This window comes from Cydia splendana, chromosome 7, assembly GCF_910591565.1.
Source record: "Cydia splendana chromosome 7, ilCydSple1.2, whole genome shotgun sequence".
NCBI classification, from domain to species: domain Eukaryota; kingdom Metazoa; phylum Arthropoda; class Insecta; order Lepidoptera; family Tortricidae; genus Cydia; species Cydia splendana.
The window spans coordinates 7,858,944-7,881,374 of record NC_085966.1 but is presented as its reverse complement, the minus strand read 5'-3'; the positions used below and the strand labels follow the sequence as shown (position 1 = coordinate 7,881,374).

General features: G+C 33.5%; 2 protein-coding genes across 4 annotated transcripts in view; both read left to right on the top strand.

Annotated features, from left to right (window-relative positions):
* The window catches only part of LOC134792079 (zinc finger protein 768-like), a 63,532-nt gene extending 48,167 nt beyond the window's left edge, over window positions 1–15,365 (top strand). For 2 of the 3 annotated variants that reach the window (XM_063763216.1, XM_063763217.1), the window contains exons 5-7: window positions 1,846–2,036; window positions 2,972–3,058; window positions 14,101–15,365. In XM_063763216.1, coding sequence (XP_063619286.1) covers window positions 1,846–2,036; window positions 2,972–3,058; window positions 14,101–15,252 — 1,430 coding nt within the window. In that variant the 3' untranslated portion in view covers window positions 15,253–15,365. Of the gene's footprint in view, window positions 1–1,845; window positions 2,037–2,971; window positions 3,059–7,900; window positions 8,331–8,704; window positions 13,966–14,100 lie in introns of those variants that run through there. The other variant, XM_063763218.1, reaches the window with a different exon arrangement.
* LOC134792074 (serine protease nudel) overlaps window positions 1–22,431 on the top strand; it is a 388,506-nt gene that overhangs the window by 113,679 nt on the left and 252,396 nt on the right. The window lies entirely within an intron of this gene.

Below are 22,431 nucleotides of genomic sequence, written 5' to 3'. Positions count from 1 at the left end.
TACCTACCTATTAATTTAATTTTATAGAGCGCACCCGAGCTACATACATCGCCATTGTTAGTAGCTCGGTACTACTTACATGGCTAGAGTCTGTTCGGAAAGAGAAGAGTCGTGAAATGTATTGGGCCCCATACATTCCACGACTCTTCTCTTTCCGCACAATCTATAGCGTCAAGTGTAAGTCTTGGGTAGTTGTGTAAAAGTCTGTGACAACCCTACTGTAACTGTGTGCTTGTGCGCGGCGTCGGCATTTACGCTAACATCAAGGCGTCGGTCCACTTTCTTTTTGCACTATGGTAATGCGATTGAAATTTTTGATAATGTTATAGTTAGACCAAGATAAGTCTGCTGCAAGTTTGATAGCCCAGACTGTGCAAGTGTTCTGAAATCATTTAGTGTAGTAAATAAAGGTAGTGGACCCCGCAGTAATTCCTCGCCCAGAAAAAACTTTACAGTATCATAAAGTATCAATAAATAAAAAATATTGTATAAATTTCCAAAGAATAATAATAATATAATTAAAGTAAATACCTAAAGTCTTAAATCGTTAATATCTTTTTACGGAAAAATGCTCCGTTCAAAGTTTCTTCACCAGACATATTCATGTAACGTATTACAACAATATATGAAATATCAAAAAAAATATCCCAGCAGAAATACCAGTATTAATAAAATATAATTTTTTGGCGTGTCTTGGCCCGGAAAATTGCTCAGTCTAATTTTTACACTGGAATGCCATTTAATTGCCGTTTTATACCTACAAAATGAAAATCTAAAAAATTCCACTCTCAGTTTTTAATAGTTCTATAATACATACATTTGGGTACGCATTTTTTTTGGATTTTTTATCCACTGCGCCAAATTATATTCTAATATCATATAAGAAGAAAAAAATTACAGAGCAATTTTCCGATGAAAATGAGCGTCAAAAAAAGGAATTCTCATAAAAAAATATTCTCATGTTTGACAAAACTTTTAGATTTTTTTCTAGTATCACATACTGATACAAATAACTTATTTTGTAAAATAATTTTGGACTGAGGAATTACTCGGTTCAATATATAATCAGATTTGTGTTTTTACCTAACTTAGGAGTGTTTTTTTTTGGATATTTATATGTTAGTCTCGGCTCATACTATACAATAACCAAGCTAAATTTCATCGACTGAGAAATTAATGCATGGGTCTCCATACAACAACTTGCTTCATTTACTACACTAATTCATCTGAAATCTGAAATTTTACACGTCGAACTTCTATGAAATTATGACGTATAATTAACACTTGGCAGAGGACCGGACGAGTTGGAGATTGCTCGACCAACAAGAGCACAGCTCTTAAATATAAAGAAGAAGAAGAAATAACACTTGCACAGTATTATGCTGTAAAAACGTTGCAGAGTTATGAGTTATCTTGGTCTAACTCTATGTGTTTGTGTCGTGTCAATAAAATGACTACTTTCGAACGTACTTTCTGTTGTTTCTGTCATACCATCTGTCACTGTCAATGTCAAAATATAATTGAAATCCAAGAATGAATCCAAGTCCATCGACTTGAAGCAGTGTTTATTTATTTTATTAGCTTTAAAAAGTCTTAAATAAATTGAAGAATGTCAGTACCGGAAAAAAGGCTATTTCGGATTGTAAAAATCATCCATAACTGTAAACAAATCTTGCTGTTTCCGACCTGAACGACATGTAAGACTTTAAATAACATACAGACTCCAAGTATTTACACTATGCCTTACCCATTGTTCGTATTTTTCTATATATTTATTTCGAAGTATGAAAACAAAACTACGCAAGGATGTTTGTAAACTTAGCAGTTTATAAATTTACGTTTCAGGCATAAACATGACTATAAACAGCCACGGCGTGTTGGGGCCGCGGTACTCGCCAGTGGAACAGCGGCTGAGCGTGTTGAACGCGATTTCACACCCTGGTTTACCTCATCCTTCACATGCATCATTGCCCAGTCCACGGAATGAGCCAATCGCAGGCCCCTCAGGGCTGCCACCGGTGCAACAAGTACCCTTGGTAAATGATTCCTCTTTTACTATACTCGTTATCTTCAGGTATTTAAATAAAAGAAAAGAAATAATTTGTACATATTCGGGTATAACATTAATTGATTAACCAACTAAATACAAAACCACCTGGATCTGTCACTGAACAACCTGACTAACCTAGATTATTTGTGTATGTTTTCATCTACCCTCAACTGGCTTAAGAAGCCATTTGAGGGTAGATTTTGTTTACTCTTTTTTGAATATCTAAAGATACAGACTATACATAGTTTGTGTTGTGAAGAATTTCAATTGCCGGTAACCATGTACCTAAATGTGTATGAGATGAGCACTCTTTTAAGTGCAGTTGTTAACTCTTATGAGGGCTGACAGTCCAAAACTGACCTTTTGATATGACACAACCCCTACTTTTTCTTTCACTTGCTCCAAAAAGCTGACTAGGAAAAAGGACCACTAAGTTGCTGTCAATGACTCCAGAGTCCTTTTCCAGACTATAGTAGTTAAAATTTAAGCTTTTTGTAGTTTTTCATCTCCTCCTACAGTTGGTACAGTCAAGTGTAAAAATATGGGTGAATACAATGTACTCAAAAATATGTCTCATATTTCTTAATTTACTGCCATAAGAGCTATGGTACATATATTTTTGAGTATGATGGGTGCACCCATATTTTTATACTAGACCAGCGGTCGGCAACCTTTTAGCAGCCAAGGGTCACATAGCAGTTAACAAAGTGGACGCGGGCCGCACTTTGTTAATATTTATGACTTTATCAGACATTGTCATTTGTTAATATTACAAACAAAATACTTCAAAATAGCCAGGGAGGCTCGCGGGCCGCAAGTGAGACATTCGCGGGCCGCATGCGGCCTGCGGGCCGCTGGTTGCCGACCGCTGCACTAGACTATACCTACTATAACTACATGTAGTTTTGTTAACAATTCCAGTCACTGAAGAAGGAAGTCGACTGGGACCGGAGTAATGAAGACAAAGGTGGCGAATCATCCACAGACTATCGAATACAGCATGAATCTGTGAGTACTCAGTACATTATATTTGTGTTGTACTCAGGGAAAGGGGACCTTAGTAGGTGTTTAAATTTAAAATCTTTGATAAATGTTTAAATACCTGTTACACTAAGGTCTCTATTTATTTGAAACTATTATATATTTATTAACCTTTTGAACCCTATTAGTATACCAATGAAGAGTACCATTGCTCACACTCTTAACTGTCCATCGGTGAACCTTATGCCTTAAGTAATAAGGTCTACCAATGGACAGATAAGAGTGTTGCTGTTTGTATATTAATGCATTAGAGGTATGTACCAATAACTAAGAGACAATTTTATACTAAAATATATCCAAAATCAAATCCTGTTTACCAAATGTCACTTATTGATAATCCAAGCATTGATATAATGTAACTTATCTGAGTGATCTGGTACCTAAAGCTGATTTATTATGATACTACAAAATCATGTCTGACTTCATATCTTATTTAATTGTTGGTGCAACTTTTCGCTGTGTATGTATGTGTTAATTTTTTGGAAATTCATATCATTCATTGTGTTTATTTAATAAATTAGAACTATTTACCACCATAAAAAAATAATGAAAAAAGAAAACAAAAATAAGATGACACCATTATAAATTATTTAGTAAATAAATGCAATATTGGCTATGTGAACTATTCGCACGATGCCTTTGGGATGCAATGAAAAGTCATGTTTTAATGAATATTTTACATTGATGCTAATGAACAAGACTGAGTGATGATTTCACAGATAATTTACTACTCTATATTTAATTTTATTTTATTATAGTTAAATGTAAATAAGTTTGGTGTTGGTACTATTGGTGTTGTGTAGCTTGCTTACTTTAAGTTCCATTAGAGTTCAAAAGGTTAAAAAGATAATATTTTACTGAAGTCCCTTTACTTTGGAGGCTGAAATATTTTCTTTTCAAGTAATGATTTTGTACCATGTTGTTTGTAGACTAGCTCTTTTATTTTAAAGTTATCACAATAATGTTCATAGTTTCAATGTGTGGAACATACAATTGTATTGATCAATATTAACAAAATAATATACAAGGTGCTCACAATGTGGATTATCTTTTTCAATAAGATACAAAATGGTCAGTATGTCGAGGAATGTATCTGCCTTTGTCATGCAATGTGGGTGAATCAACTTTTAGGACACTGATTTTGTGTCCTAGGCTTCCTAGCAAAGAAAAATTGATTTTTCATAAACTATGTTGATTTTTTTACTTGTTTGTTTACACGGGCATTATTAGATCCGTAAGTATTTAATTAACACACACATTACATATACATTTTCTACGGTAACGCAGCAAAAAGAAGTTTGCTATACAAAAGTCTGGGACACACCATTCTTGTCTGGGTCAGCTCAGGGACACACCATGTCTAACTTTCTTCTGAACGAAAACAGTGTTCTAAAAGTTGATTCACCCATGTACCAGTTTAAAAAATACAAGGGATCACTGTTTTTTGAATTTCATTCTTGGTGTTTAAAATTATTTTTTGATTACTAGTGACATTAATTAATAGGTACTTGATAAAACAAATGAGGATTACTATTAAATTAGGGTTAATAAAACCAGAATATTGTGATAACTTTTTATATGTGTACTCTATGTGCATTGTGCATGTTGTATATGTTACTAAATATTTTTTCATGTATCTAAATACATATTTCATAACATATTTACTTATTTCCCTGTATATGTGCCGCATACTACCTTTTATGAACATACTTGATTTTAAGAGCGGGTTTACGCTAGAAAGTAGAAATTCAATTGTCATCAAAGTTATTTCATATTCCTTGTATGCCGTACAACTGCGAAATGCCAAATATTTCTGTTAGATTTTTTCGAATTGAGCAATTCGAAATAATGGAATAGCCATGATGGCTGGGCTAAGAAACGCATAGTAGTAAGCCAGTTTATATCATGACCAAAACATATTATAGCAAAAATAATTAGAATATAATGATAATTAAATAAAAAAATATATACCTAAACAAACTGTAAGTAGAACAAAAATCAAGTAATGACCAAAATACCCGCCAGTGTATGAATTGAAAAAAATCGTTCAAAATTGAATGTTTTTTGTAACAATATCGAGGTACTATACTCAAAAACGTAGTATCTGCGCCCACATTTGCTCGATACAAAATTGTACAAATGGCAGACTTGATACCTTAAGGTACCCACTACTAAATCTATGTCTACTAGTCTACCATTGAAAATTCCAGGGTTTTAAACCCCATTGATTATAAATAATATTTAATAATTTGTTAAAGTCATAGTAATTTTTTTATTGGATTATATAGGTATACCATTAACTACGTTATTTGCTCAATGAAAATTTATATAGTATTTAAATATTAAAATAACAATTTATTTTAAAAAGTAGTAAAACAATGTTTGTTAGACTCATTTTAAAGTTACCTACCATCAGAGTAAATTGGCCAGAAATATATTTTTTAGAATTTTTTAGACTTTGATGTTTGAATAATAATTATGTTTTATTATTTACTCAAACTATATTAATATTGATTTAATTTTCACTACATTACCTACATTTATTTTAACTAACCTAAAAATAATTTAAAATAGTAAAGTGTAATAAAAAAACGTAAGGTCGCGTAGCTTTTCAACAGCTTTACTTTTATGTAACGAATATATATTAGGTCCTTACCTATGAAATTGGCGTTTTTGTTCATAGATATAAGTCTGATCCTAGTTTTTTTTTTTTTACAAAAGTACATACACAATTACAATAAAACTACAGTGCACTCAATAAACAACGATTTTACATACAATTAATTGTTATTTTTTATTGTTAAGTGTTCAGAATTAAGCCTTGAAAATAGGTCTTTTCATGTGCTGTCGGTTCGAGTATTAAAATTACTTATATTTTTCTAATGGTACCAATTTTCAAGAAATGGAGATATTGAAAACATACCTTAAAGGTGTCAAAAATTACTGGAAAAATTTTGTTTGGTTTGAATTAGCCATCAAAAAAATATCCGCAAAATTAATTGTATGGAAATTCGTGTTTCGTTGAAATTCTCCGAACAAAACGCCAATTTCATAGGTAATGACCTAATATTAGGGTGGAGCGTCGTTGTATGGAAAAAAAATAAAATTTGATTATCAATGTGGAACCGGTACCAAAAGTTGCAGTTTGTCATGTAGATTATAGTGATTATAAAAAGTTTCAAAATCAACACTACTTTTAGCCCTCTACTCAGCCGCTAAAGAAATTAATAAAGGTAAATTTTCATCAATTATTAAAATATACTATTTCACTAATATGTGTACATTTTATTGAAATTATATAATACTTCATAAGCGTATAATAAGTTATTACCAAAATTTTAGTGCAATTTTCAATAATTATGAAATAATATAATTTCAAAATTTTATATTAAACAGCAATTTCATGCAAAACAAGGAAAATGCTACAGTGTAAAAAAATATATGAGTTATTTTTTTTAGACATTCTTGTGTCAAAGTAACGATGTTATTGATTACGAAAAGTATCATTTTACTGCAAAAAAACCGTTACTTATATGTTTAAATAAGCGTCAAATTTCGCCCTTCGGCGTCGCTTACGCCCTTTTTGGGTCATGTTCACACGTATGTTAGGCATATATATACGTATATTAGTATTCATTTTATTATCTTATCATGTTCAAAATAGTTTTCACGAATCTGTTATGGGTTTTAAACTCCAATTTGTGCACAATATCCGGGTTAAAGGGCATTTTCCATAAAACCCCTATTTACGTGGGTTTACCATGTCTTAAAAATATACGTTATAAACAAAAATAAGTATAGGAATCGAGTATATCTGTAATAAAAAGATGTTATTTAATGAATAAAACTTGTTATAAAAAAATAAGCATAAATAAAATTTAATAAAAATATACATATATTGCTATATATAATCGAATAGTAGAGGGCTAAAAGTATATTCCAATATTTTTTTTATTATTTTTCCCTTAAATAATAAAAAATTAGACATCCTTTTAGAGGGGTTCCATTGCTATATTAATTTTGGATTTCGCTCCACCCTAATATATATATATTGTGCGTAGTGCTATGCGACTAGAACACTTTATTGATACCAAGAAACTTTACCTGACAGCTCATTGCTAAAGTAGATAGTTACCTCAAGCGAATACACTCTAAAATTCGTTACATAAAAGTGCTGCGGTTAAAAACGCTCTGCCTTACCATTTTCTTTGGCTTGGATGTATATTCCCGTCCCACATTTCATATTTCTATTTAATCTAAGCCGTCGTTATGTAGCTTTGATTCACATTACTAATAAAACTATTGACAGTTGGTCTTCCAATGACATACCTTGCCCAATCATTATGCAGTGTAGTTATTGGTGTTTTTAGTTGTGTGGACGTTGATTTCGAATTCAATGCATGCTTTTTTGATATGCTGCGCTATTTTGAATATCGAGTACTATGCCTTGCTGTCAAGAAGTTGACCTTCATACTGTTGGCCATCATTTTTATATCCATTCATTTTGTTTGATATGTATTTTGGGCAGATGTATATTTTAACTTTGGCCATATACATGCATTTGTTTGAGTTCGATTCGGTGATTCAGTGAGCGCGTTGCTAACCAACAAGGCATGACGCGTCGCGGCTCCCGCGTCACTCCTGCACTTTTATTGGGCAAAAATGAGCGTCAACTTCTTAGATAGACTATTAAAAATTAACCGAGACTGCATCATTTAGACAGTAGTGGTAGCGATATTGCACACATTTTGGTCCGTGGACAAAATAGCAGACGAAAAAAGAAGTTGATGTTCTTTTTTGTGGTTGCAGGAGTACGAAGGGTCCGCTAGGGTGCGAATTGAGGAGGGGGAGAGAGGGTACCCGTGCATACACTGCGGCGCGGCGTTTCCCCACCAGAGCAAACTAACGAGGCACATACTGACCACGCACACACTCGACACTCTGAAGTATCGGGACGCTATACTTGGGCGGCCGCTGGGGTTGCCGATGCTGGGTCAGTTCGCGGACCCGCCTTACATGTCCATGCCCACAGAGGAGTCCCCTATAGACCTGGACATCGGGCCGGTGGAGCCCGGGAACGTGGTGTTGTGCAAGTTCTGTGGCAAGAGTTTCCCGGATGTCTCGTCGCTAATAGCCCACCTACCGGTGCACACGGGCGACCGACCGTTCAAATGTGAATTTTGTGGAAAAGCTTTTAAGCTGAGGCATCATATGAAGGACCATTGTAGAGTGCATACTGGTAAGTTACTTACAAGTTTCTGAACTATTTCTATAATCATTTATATTCAACGTTTTGAGTGACTGGGCGTCACAAGTTAATCATGATCTCGGACGCCATAAAGCATACGACACTAAATATTTAGTAATAATCTAGCTTTTATCAAATCCGATTCACAAAAAGTATTTACAGGAGATCAGAAGCCAAGCAATGGTACATGAATTGAATATACAAAAACATAGTTTTATAGTTATATATGTAGTTCGGCCAGATTTTACAGGTCTGTTACAGTGCCATCAATAATGGCCGTGGTATCTGGGACAACATGATTTCACGTCTTGTGCGCTCAAAACATTTAAGTATCGCATGATAATTTTTTCAAATCTTAATTACAGGTGAAAGGCCTTTTCGGTGTGTTTTGTGTGGCAAAACCTTCTCTCGGTCAACTATCTTGAAGGCGCACGAGAAAACTCACTATCCGAAGTACGCGCGAAAATTCCTGTCGCCTAGTCCTGTGGATACCGAGGAGGAAAGCCCGCACCAATGAGTATGGGATGGCTATAGTGTACAATTGACGCGCGAGTGTATATTAACCAATAATATACATTATTATTGGACATAGTCAATGAGCGAGCAGTGGTAGAATTGAACAAATGGAGGACAATATGTTGTAATTTATTAAGAATGTGATTAAGCGCCGCAACTGTGATCTGAACGATATGAATAATATTTGATATTTCACTAATAGATAATTATCACACAAAAGTGGTTACTTCTGCGTTTTCTTATTGAAGATGAGCGTTTATTTTTCTCATTTCGTTTGCTTATGTTTTATAAGCGTTTGGAACGTTAGGTGCTTTCTTTACGCTTTAGGTAATATTGAAATCTCGTCGTAGGATGAGTCTTGTAGACGGCATAGCCAAAGTTAGCTAGTGAAGTAAAACTTCTTGTTTTAATATTATTTGTTTTATATTTCAAAGAACACTTTCATATGGTGAATGCGCTCATTATTCAGCTTCTTATTTTGAGAACGTTCCTTAAATGAGCTCTCATGTTTGGTTGCCATTTCAAAGCTTTTTAGTACCTACTTAACGAGGACTGTAAAATAATTGATTTAGAGCTGACGTAACCTTTAGAGACTTGCATTATTAAATTTATTATAAGTAGTTCATCTCTCAGAGTTGATTTGATAAACCAAATTAAAGATTGATAATGAGTGCTTTAATTATTATTATTAGAGATCATAGAACAATTGCACTCAATAAAATATAGTTTGTAATGATTAAAAATTAGGGATATGAGATTTTTACTAATTTTATGTCTTTCGAAGTAAATGACGCACGCTCCCCTGAGGTAATTCAAAAGCAATATTACGACATATAAAATGTACATAACATATAGTTTGATAATATCGGATTTATAGGAAATTTATTAGAACGTAAAAATAATGCTTCAGTAGCTCCGTATTTGGTAACTTGGGGAGGGTTGTGGATGTGTGATCCTGGGAATCAAAGCTTTAAACGCTGTTTCTGTTCTGTCCGAATATAGCCCATGCCTCTTCATCCCAACGGCTCACTATTTCGGAAGCACCGTTATGTTCTGGTTCCGCGAATTATATTGGCTACCATACGTGTCATGTTGAGATGTAAGAGGCATAGCCTGAATATATTAATATATATCAAATTTTCTATCTATTTTCATACTGCAGAACCATATTGTTTTATTGTACAGAAAGTTTCAAATGCTTTATTACTTAAATATAGTGAAAGTTGAATCGTTGATAAATCGATTAGTTTAATATTAGATCAGCAGGGCCAGTTTACTTTTATTACAATTACAATATACAGTACAATTTTTAAAATCTGTTATTACGAAGCATTTGAAACTTGTCTCACAACCACTGTGTTCAATAAATTCAACAGAGTCAAATACAGGGATATTTTATGGATTATAACATGCATTTTAATTCACTTTTGTTTTTGACTACTGACTCAGTAGCCTAATGGTTTGCCGAAGTCTGTACAGAAGTTTATCGACCACAAACATAATATCTATTATTTAACCAATGATTTTTGAACTAAAGCTTTGATTTGGTACTGATTGGAAAGTTGGCTCACTTTAGTCGTAAGTTTTCTTGATTATATTTTAACCTTTTGTTCTTTATTGCTTACGGTACTCCCTTGTTCATGCAGTTTTATTTATTTAAATTAAGACCGAATATCACTATTGTAAAAAAACGAATACATAATAGATATTAAACTAGTCGATAGATAAATACATACCCTTATAATGATTTCTCAAAATCTATGTGACCTAAGTACATGGGGACATATCATCATTTTAACTATCAAAATCAAAGTGTTTTTGCACTTGTCTTAACATACGTAACTTGTTTAATTTTTGTATTGTTGGACTAGTAGTATAAAATATATTAAATATCAGATTCTGTTTAAATGTAGGCGTTAAACACCTCTTAACGTGTATAAGAGGATTAGTAGCTGTTTATTTCGAAAAATATCAAATGAAAGTATTATAGTTAATTAGGAAAAGAACTGTGATATATAAAAAAGTAAGGACACCATCTGGGAGTTAAAATTACGATCTCAGAAAGTGATTTGAGCCGTTTTCGCGTTTTGGACCTCAGTGGTCGATGTGATTTTAAAAGGATATTTTGTGATTAAATCTATGGTTTTAGTAACACGTCTTTTAATTTTTTACTTACGGAGATTTATGAAATAAAATTAAGTATCTAAATTTAGGTTTAGGCCTCTTCAAAACAATTTTATTATAATGATCATTTTTAAATTTATAATAATATTATTATGCTAAATTAATTTATAGAGAAAACAAATATTATTGAAAAACACGCCCTTACGTGTCTTTCCAATAAAGATTTCTATATTAGGCGTTTTGTAATAAAGGACTTAAGTGCTGCACAGTACCTAAACGCCTAACATTCCGAAATTATTCCAGTGTGGGCAAAAATATTATTTTTATGCTAATGCCACCGATATTTCGTAGTTGTACTTATAATGTATTTGTTAAGTATACTGTCTTAAATATATGATCATTGATCAATGTCCTTATTTCTTTATGTTTGGGAGTACCGTTCGCAAATATTCATGCTTGTTTGATTCAATGGAATGTAAAGATACTAAAGATATTCTAATTGTATTGAAATTATGATGTGGTAGTGTTATAGGAGCTCTTCCAAATGCACGTGGTAAGGTTAATTAGGTATAAATTGCGCAGTAATTGTCTACGACACTTTGTTTCAATGATTTGGTAAAATGTAAATGTGATTGTGCGCGTCTACGTTTAGGATCACTTATAAATAACTTTGAGTACATTCCACTTATACTTACTGTATGGTAAATTTTCAAGTTCGATTTCAGAGAAGGTATTTGTCGTTTGTGTTTAGTTGGCGCAGTCATTAGGGATGGTTCCATCATTTTACAAATCAAATCATACCAAATTTGACTCTGTTAAAAATTAAGATGTCTCTAAAAATTATAGTAGATGTTTTTACATACCTACTACAACAGACTTACATTAAGAAAAAAACATGTGCGATTGCAAACATGAAACGAGAAATTACCATAACTTAATTAATTATTTCTTGTAAACATGAATTGTTCAATATCATGTGTTCAAAAGAGCAGTTTGAATTTTATGTAGTCATTTAAAAGTGATTTCCCTTTATCTAAATTATTAGTGAATTTGCCTCGCCATGGAGGCGGAAAAACAAAATTCAAAGTTGGTATTTAAATTTATGAAGTGTAAATGCATTTTAGAAATAGATTGGTAGATGCGCTACTTCCCGGAGCTAGAATGGTCAAAAATGTCTCAAAGGCAAGAAAATGGAAAAAAAATACACGAGAATGTTGCTATTTGAAAAGCTGCACTCTTTTTATTTTTTGGAGTCTAACGTTACCAAACTTTATAGTAATATGGAAACCTTGATTAATGTTCCTCTTCTTATTTTAAGAAAGATTGAATATTTACAATTTACATAAATAAATAATAGCAATAATATCAGTAATAATGAAGCGAATTATCAAATTTGTACGAGTTTTTATCGAAATAGTTTAATAATAGAACAGAATACAGTTGAAAGGCTATTTTGTTTCCTAACTTTCAGAGGTACTATTTATTAATAATCAATTAATATTTATGAATAATATTAATAGAATTATATCTTTATGTATTGACGTTGTAAATAGGCAGTGTGATGAATGTTGTTAGTCAATTGTAACATACATAACGAGAACAATAGATTCTACGACCCCCAAGTGCAGTTATTCAAATTTTAACATTAACCTAATGTTGCCACGCCCTGCGATCTCTCACGCCGTTAGCACAACTACATTTAATATACATATAGCATATGTATGTATATATGGTTACTTAGAAGTTTTTCTTAAGTATTTACAGTGCATGATAACATTGATAACTAAAACACTAGCACGATCTCTTGTTTTCAAAATTAGATTTAATGTAGATTCATTTTATATCAAATTGTGACCACAGTTTTATATTTAGAGTGCCTCTTGCCTATACAAGACTTATATAAAGGCTGCAAATCACGGAATAATATATGTAGCGAATAAACTACCTATAGTAAAAGTTGTACATTTTATGGTGAAAATTGTAACTTGAGTTATGATATGTAGCCAGCGGGGCGAAGTATATTCGAGAGGTTAGGGTCGAGCAATCCCGGGTGGGCGATCTGCGCAGCGCCGATTCGCTTGACCACTCCGAGGATAGCGCATTTCAATCTTGTGATATTATTCGCCGAACAACCAGGAGTACTTTCGTACATACATTAACAATAGTTTTATTTAAACTAGCCTTTAGAATATACATTAAGTTTCGTCCACGAGAGTTGTGTAGGTATTTGTAGTGGGAGCGTTAATTGTTACTTTTAATTAACCTACCATTTTTAAGTGGCATACCTAAATATAGAACTTAATTGCAATTTTTCTAAGTTCCTGTAGGTTTATTGTATATTGTACAATTTGTTTTAATAATAATGTGTTTAATATAAATGATTTAGATTTAAAATGTTTGTGACTACTATATTTGCTAGCGTAATATTTAAAACAGCATAAGTTACAAGAGTAAGTCCCGACTACATATACAAGAGTGATAAATAATTATAACATTAAGTATGTCAAAAAGATGAATATTTATCTTGTAATGATTGAGTGTAGGTACCAGTAACTTTGCTGTTTTGCAAATTACGCTATCAACCATTTTTATTCAGCACAAGTTCAAATAATGTAGGTCCACTTAATTTATAGAATTGTTTCTTCACCGAGAAATCGATGGATTTTCATAAGCTGTTTTATTTAACAATCATTGTTGACATTGTAGATTAGAGAAAATCTGTTTTGCCTTTTAACAATATTATCTATTGATAGTTCATAATGTTGTAACAGAAAGCTGAATTTTGTTAAATATATATTGCAGCAATCATAGTTACAGAATATCAAAAAGATCGAGGATCAAATTGGTGTAATGTTTCGTCAATTGTGCAACAGTCTTAACCAAGACCCTATGCTGTTGATCATTGTAACTTTTGAAACAAATATAAGCATATCATAGCTGTAAAAATACAATTTTGACAAATAAAAGCTCTACAATCATTACAAAACTTGTCTTTTTTTTCTAATCCATCTAAAATGTTTATTACGAGGTACGTGTGTTTTTACTATAACTTCAACTGTAATACTATATCGCTAGACTTTCTATGACTAATAAGTAATAATAAATATATTTTCTTTTACAGATGTGTCTGGACATGACATGCAGTTCACCCAGTATTCCGAGTCCTATTCCACCGCGAAGCCCTACCGCTCTACCGATCTGGTCGCCGTTACTGGCGTTACAAGCGTGCCGCTTACGCAGGTATCTTAGCGATGACTGTATGACTTACCAGAACAGGCACCTCCTTCACTCCGAAAGACGCCGGTGTGGAGTCTGCCTCGCTTCATTTCCCTCCACGTGGCTTCTGGAGCGCCACGCCGCCCTGCAGCACGCGTCGCAGACCTCTTGCGACGATAAACCATTTGTCTGCGAACAATGTGGACAAAGCTACAGATATAGGTCCGCTTATGTAAAACATAGAGAGCAAAATCACCGAGCCAGGCTACCGGCTGACAAACTATTCACCTGTGACGTCTGTGGAATGCAGTTCCGCTATCTCAAGTCATTCAAAAAACATCGTCTGAATCATACTTTAGAGCGACTTCACACAAAGAACACCGATCAGAGTGACAGTATGGATCAAGTTTCTAGCACAAACGAGGCTTTGTTAGGTCGCTGTGGTGAAATGGACCTTTCCATTAAAAAGAAAAATAGACCTGAAAACACCAGAAGCCCCCCGATTGAAGTTCACGATGAACAAGACAGTACCGTTGATTCGAACGGCCCATCAGACTCCATAGTGACAGTTGACGATTCGACTGACTGCAGGAACTCGAGTGCCGAAAGTGAGAGCAAACGTGACGACACTCCTTCGAAAGAAAGAAGGCGCGTTCCTGTCTCATTTGCCAGCGTTAGTTCAATCGCAGATAGTTCAGAAAGTGAGTCTCGAGCTGATAGCAAACAGGACAGCGCGAGTCCACATTCGGGAATTATGGGATTCTTGCAAAATGATGATAGGCAACGAGATAGGGAGAGGAGATTTGCATGTCCGTTTTGCGGGAAATGCGTTAGGTCCAAAGAGAATTTAAAGTTGCACGTGAGGAAGCACACCGGGGAGCGACCGTTCGTGTGTTTGTTCTGCGGGCGCGCGTTCGGAGGTAAGAGCGACCTGACTCGACACCTCCGAATTCACACCGGCGAGAGGCCGTACCACTGCGAGGCCTGCGGCAAGTGCTTCGCGCGGGCCGACTACCTGTCCAAGCACTTGACCACTCACGTGCACAACGCGCGCTGATCCGCCGCAGCCCACGTCTCTGCACCGACCGCGCCGTCCTCCGTTCAATATTCGCATACCTCTATATTTATTGACCGAGTCATATTATAACATTAAATCGGAATATTTTTTAATACATTTTTAAACTTTACACGACGATATTAAGCAGGTTTTATTAATAGCTCACAGGACTGTTTTTATTTTAGAGTTGTTTACGGATAAGTAGTTAATTGAGTAATTTTTGATAATTATCTAAGAGGATATACTTTGGAACGTTAAAAATGACAAGAAGTGATTGCACAAGAGTAATACACAGTTGATCGCTTGTGTGGCTTACAGACCTAGACATTCACGATATTAATGTTTTGCAGAAAAAACTGAATATTTGTTTGTCTGAGTCTGTATACGATATTGCGTCGATTCCACTTAATATTTCTTGCTATGGTATTCTTCTTCTACCACACAGAAACTTACTTCACATACTTACATTAAAAGGAATTGTTGCTTACACTTTAAAAATTGAAGTAATGTAAATTAACGTAGATTATTGTTTACTCATCTTTTTTTTATCTTTGTTGTAATTCTTACTTGGAAAGTGCAACGGTATCGAAAGGTACTCGATATTTCGTATAAGAACACATTAATAAATGAAGTCACCGTCCCATGTATCTAATTCTCGAGACGGAAAAGGATCACTAAATATTTAATTATATTACCTACTTTCTAATTACTTAGGTTTAGTATAATTTCACAAGTCAACCAGTTAGGGTGTAAGGGTAACTTTATTTCTTTGATGCAGCGCATTATTCAGATTGGATTTGTTTGTGTGTTGTTCTTGTATCCGTTGCAGAGTGATCTAATGCAATACAAACGGGTGATAATGATAATGTTACTTATATAAATACGTAATTAATATATTATTTTATTCATTACGACAACGCCACTTATATTTCTGTTAAGGAAGTGCTTCACATATTTTCTTTTGCCATATTTTTATATGTCATTGTAATATTAAGATTGAAGTAACTCATTCCATTGAAGAGTACCTAGAAAATTGGTAGTTGCGATGATAGATACATAAGTAGGAGAATGCAAAAGCTGTGATTTGTATGATTAAGACCAGTCAACCAGTTTAGGACATCGAAAAAGTTTTGTATGATTTAAAATATGATATAAGCAAATAATTTTAAAGAGCGATTAAATAAGTAAAGCTAGATGTAAGAAATCTCTCTGTGCCAAAATATTTACCTCATACAAATAAACATTGAAGTATATTATAAAGGATTTTTGCCGTGCTACCTATATTGATATTAAATGCAAGTGACGTAGTCATTTCTTTTTTATTAATATTGGTATTCCTGACGGATCTGGTTTGATTTTATAGATAATAATATGTACAATTTATACAATTAGTTCAAAGTTATAGCATTTTTACTTATTCTATGTATTTACTACATGAAATAAAACCACATTTTCGTCCAGTCGAACCAAAAGCTCCTACGTTAGGTAAGGAGCTGGCGACTCTAAATAAGTTACTGTGTTTTAGTACAAACATACTGGCCTGCATATTCACTACAATATGCTAACACGCGACATTAGTCGCTCTTAGACGATGTCAACTGCCGCAAATGTGATAATCTTTGTTGTTATTCTCAAAAAGGAGATTGGGTGGAAAATAAAGGGTTGTTCTTTCAATCTATATACACTGATTTAGCAAAAGTGAGTTTGTAACCTGTTATATATGAACACGAAAACTCATTAGAAGCAAACGGAAATTTTGTATAAATTGAAATAACTGAAGAAATGCTCAACTTTCTGTACAACCTCCTTTTCAACTAGATTCCAAAGTAACTATACAGTGTCAATTATGTACATTATATAGAATAAGTGATTTAATACCGGCATTTTACAAATAAGTAATCTTTATTAATTGCTATTTGCGGGCCAGTATTTTTCTGAGAATGATGCAATAGACATTGTAAAATAGTTGTCATAATCTACATTTTATGTATATTGTATTTTATGATAATAACAGCCAATGCAACGAAGTTGAAAGAAACGGGAAACAATATTATTTAATTCATATACCTGCCTTAGGGTCTGTACGTCTAACTAATGATTTTCAATAGTGTATGTATATCTTCCGTTTGATAATTGTTATTTCATATGAAAGATACAGTTGAATATGGATGTACTGTTATATTATACTTATTTAAGTTTGCCAGAGGGATTTAATAAGTAATATTTAGGTAGTCGAAACTTCTAAGTATAAACGAGAAGCAATACTCTGAATTTTTATTTTTACTACTATTAATACTCTTTACAGAAGGAATAAGTCGACTGGTCAATATTAGGACACGTGCACTATTTTTGTGCTTTTATAAATAATATTTTTTTTCTCGTAATTCAACGCGAGATTAAGGGCTGATTTAGACGGCGCGCGAACTCGCATGCGATTTTAGTTACATTGCGGACTGTTGGTTACGTCCGATTCAACCGACCGATCAAAACACGCAATGTAATGAAACTCGCATGCGAGTTCTCGCATCGTCTAAATGAGCCATAAGACAATTAGAAGAAACGCACTACAACAACGACTCGCACTTGATGTTGTTGATCAGTTTTCGTGTTTTTTCTGTAAATAATGAAGTTTTTCAACAATACCATCGAAATAAACAATGAAATACCATGTATAACTAATGAAAACAAAATGTGTATAATGTAGATATTTGCCATTACATCAAATTTAAACAATATGATATATTAATATTCAAAATTGATGTTGACTGTTTTTATAATTATATGATCGGTAGTTACTTGATGTTGTGGTGTAATTAGTGTCTTATAGGTATAAGGTTATTAACCACTCACATTTGCTCTTGGCGTTGCTGTAATGTTCTTTGATAGAACCCCCAATTGTTGCCAGTTTTATACTATATGTAAGTAGGTATCCATTTTGATATTCCATGATATTGATAGATGAACATCAAGTCAACGCTTCGGCAATTATGAGTGGTTCATTATTTTGAACTCTCTTAGTGTTAACTATTGGTGTGGTATTCTTTATATTTGTTCATGTAATATAAATATCTCTAATATAAATAATTTTAAATCAGATTCATAATTATACTCAGCACTGCAGAGGATTGTAAATATGCGAGTACTAACCAGGACAAATGTGATAAACTAGAATGTAAGGGTTCTCTTTCGTTTAGTTTTATTTTATAATTATTGTGAGGAAGATTTTACCACTTTAATTTAAAAATATAAATTTATTACATATTTTGTCACAACATCTGCGTTATTTTAAACGTGGCAAAATTTATTATTTAAAATATTTAACTCCAGAGTTAAGTGTTTTATCTCAATGGGCATTATTTTATTAAAACGTTTTGGAAGGACTTCTAGGTGGAACTTTTGGAAACCTACCTCAACTCCTACCAAAGTCTGGCCCTAACCGTATGCTTAGTAGGTAAGGTTTGGTCTCGGAATTCGGTTAAATCATAGGTACCATGACGCACAATTTTACCACAGAAAATCGTTATATCTCCGTCCAATCTAAATAACTATGAGTGTCTTTTATTTTTAATCATGAACAGAAGTATGTTATTTATAATAGCATGACCATTAACTGCAAACTTTGCCAGTTTCTGATGATTTTTAAATAGTTCTTTGTGTGTGAAGCACGCTAATAAACTAGGAATACGATGTGGCGAAGTAGCGACTTATCGAATGAGACGCTTCGGTAGAAGTCCATTCTATAAGGGCTCTCTCCGTAGGCATTAAATCGTTAATAGCGAGGAGGGGTGATGATTGTGATATTAATTTAAGTCGCAACAGTGGCCGAAATAATTATGTCTCCAGCGTACGCGATTCAATGATGACCGATTCTAGACTGATTTTTGGGTAGAAGAAAAGTAGGCCAGAAGTTTCGCCGTTTTTAAAATCGTAGCGAATTAAAATAAAATATAGATTGATTTTAACTTTTTAAAAGCCAAAACAACGCAATAGTTCACGATATCAAAACAATAAGAGAGTTTACCTACTTAAGTTTTAAACATAACATATACAGAATTTTTTATATACCAATCTTAAATTATTTTTCAGATGTATTGATTTTTATACGTCTCCATATACAACGTTGAATAGAGGTAAGTGTAGGTATCGTAGATGGGTCTATTAACCGCGTGGTGCTACAATGTGTAATGATATGTGATAGAAACTGTTCTACAGAGACATTTTATTTATTGAAGCTTCCATAGATAATTAAATTATAAACTACATAAAATACTGAAAACAGCGTCAGCAATAATTTTGTTTAGATGTTATTGCAATAAGGGTTTTTTTGGTACAGTGTTTTTAAAAGTATCTTGTGTCTCTAAGAAGCAACGTATTCAATATTGTAAGAATGTGTTGGTGTTTGGTGCTTAGCCATTTGGATAGAGAAATGGATTACGCAATTTGGTCGCCTTGTCCTACTGCACCTTGGAAGTTAAAAGGTTATATGTATTGGTTAAATGGAAAGGACATTCGACTTATAGCTCCCAAGGCGCAACTAGGAAGATTGATGCTAGGCGAGGCGAGCCTAGACGAATTGTTTCAAATTATTTCCGCATTCGCGGTAAATGTGCAGATATAATTTTCGTATAAGGCAGAACCTGCCTGATAAGTAGCTAGTAAAATTTCAATAGCAACCATTTGTCAATAGGCAACAATAGTTTATTGAAGTTCGTATTTTATTGTATGTTGATTATTGTAGGACCTTATTAACAATTTGGTGATTTTTACACTAGGTCCCCTTATTTCGTTTCGTATGGATTATACATTTACTTCGAAGTAAATAACACCAAAATATTTATTTTCTCCCTTAAGGCGATAATAAAGTGACATGATTAATGTATAGGTAGATACTTATGTATTTTCAACTACAACGGAAAAACACATTTATGTAGTTTGAGTTATGATTATGACAGACAATCTGTGGCCTGATTTATATTATTATACAGTCAAAAGCAATGAAAATGTTACTCTTAATAAACATATTAGTTTTCATATGAAGTGAACACGTTATTATTGCTATTGAGTGTAGATTTAATTTAATTTTTATTTTGTTATAATCAAGTAGTCGTTGGTAAGAACTTGCTGTTTTGTAAATTAATATATTTTAATTTTTTTATTTTTACCTCGTCAATTTTCAGATATTATTATTGTTAAAGGTGTCATGTTTTTTTTATATTTGTAAGATGATTGATAACCCAACAATGTTAGATCATTTCTTTAACACAATGACAGCCGATAAAATAGTCCAATTCATTTGTGTATCTTGTCCATTGTCCAAATTAACTTAGGCATAGTTCCATATTTTGGATGTGTATTATATCTACGATCTAAATTAAAAGCTATTGTGTATATTATTTCATTCAATATCGATGTGCAAAATTATAGTAAATGTCTTGGATCTCTAAAAATAAGAAAAAAAGACAAAAATACTTTACAAAATTTCTAAATGTGCAATAAATGTATGTTGTAGTGTTACCATTAGGCGTAAAATTTTCAGCGACAAAAACATTTTTACTGGAACACGCAAATGTGTAAGCATTGACAATTTGTGTGTTCAACATGTATTTGATCTCATTATTAAATTAGTAAATGTGTTTTTGTGGCACAATAAATTGAATATTTGGCACTTTAAAAAGGCACATTTTCCTAAAGTAATTGAAAACGGTTTGAAAACGTGTTAAAATGGATTTGTTGGTAATTAATTTCGTAATGAAATATATTTTGTTTCATTAATTGAAACGTCTTTTATTTTTATTACTACCCAATTCCATCAATACCTACTAGCTAACACCTAGTCAACTCATACTAGTTATACATAGGTAATAAAAAAACCCGGCCAAGTGAGAGTCGGACTGGCGCGCGAAAGGCTCCATACCATTACGCAAAAACGGCAAAAAATCACGTTTGTTTTATGGGAGCCTCACTTAAATATTTATGTCGAAAACATTTGGACCGGAAAATGTCGAGAATGTTTGTATGGAAAAATGACCACTGAGGAAACCGGACTAACCCCAATAAGTCCTAGTTTCCCCTCTCAGGTCAGATGGCAGTCGCTTTCGTAAAAACTAAGTGCCTACCTCAATTCTTGGGGTTAGTTGTCAAGCGGTTTGCAAGTGAACCCCAGGCTCCCATGAGCCGTGACAAAATGCCGGGTTAATTAACGCGAGGAAGAAGAAACGTAATAGTTAAGTGTTGTTTTTGCCAGTATACACCTATTGTAGTTATACATTTCAACGTTTCTGCATTCCTTAACTCCAGTTTCAACTACCAAGTCAATGTCGGTTGTAAAACGAACAATCGATTTTTATGAAATAATTAGCCATAGGTACTTCAATATAGTCAATTATATTGAAAATGTTCATTGTCATTACTTAGTCGTTTGAACTTGCCTCGTGGTGGAGGCAAGTACCTACCTACCTATCGGGATTATTGATATATCCTTGACCTAGTTTAAGCAGAGCCATTTGTGAACGCTACTGAAAAATGGGCAGGACTGAATTATTCAGACGTATATAAATCAAAATATTTTTACGAAAGTCTGAGCTTTTTAGCGGAAACGTCACTGATTTTAAACCTTAACTGAAGAATGATAGGGCTTTCATTGGTGGGGCAAAACAAGTGACGAAAGATAATTATGTTTATACACTTTAATAAAGGAAGTCAATAGCGGAGGGAATCTAAAGCTGGTACTCGTTAGTGCTTTAGATAAGTCGCATTAATACCAGAGGTTGATTCTAATTTAAAAAATCGGACAAGTACGAGTCGGACTCGCCCACCGAGGGTTCCGTACTTTTTAGTAAGTATTTGTTATAGCGGCAATAGAAATACATCATCTGTGAAAATTTGAACTGTCTAGCTATCACGGTTCATGAGATACAGCTTGGTGACAGACGGACGGACGGACGGACGGACGGACGGACGGACAGTGGAGTCTTAGTAATAGGGTCCCGTTTTTACCCTTTGGGTACGGAACCCTAAAAATTGTTACGGTTTGGAACTAATTTTGATACAATCTTGACGATCTAACACTTTAAACTCTTTCGTTTTGTACACATATTTAATTACACAAACGGGTCTACCGCGATATAATTTCATTGTTTTACCTTAAATTCCGTGTCGTGCCCTGTAGTCTGTTCGAGA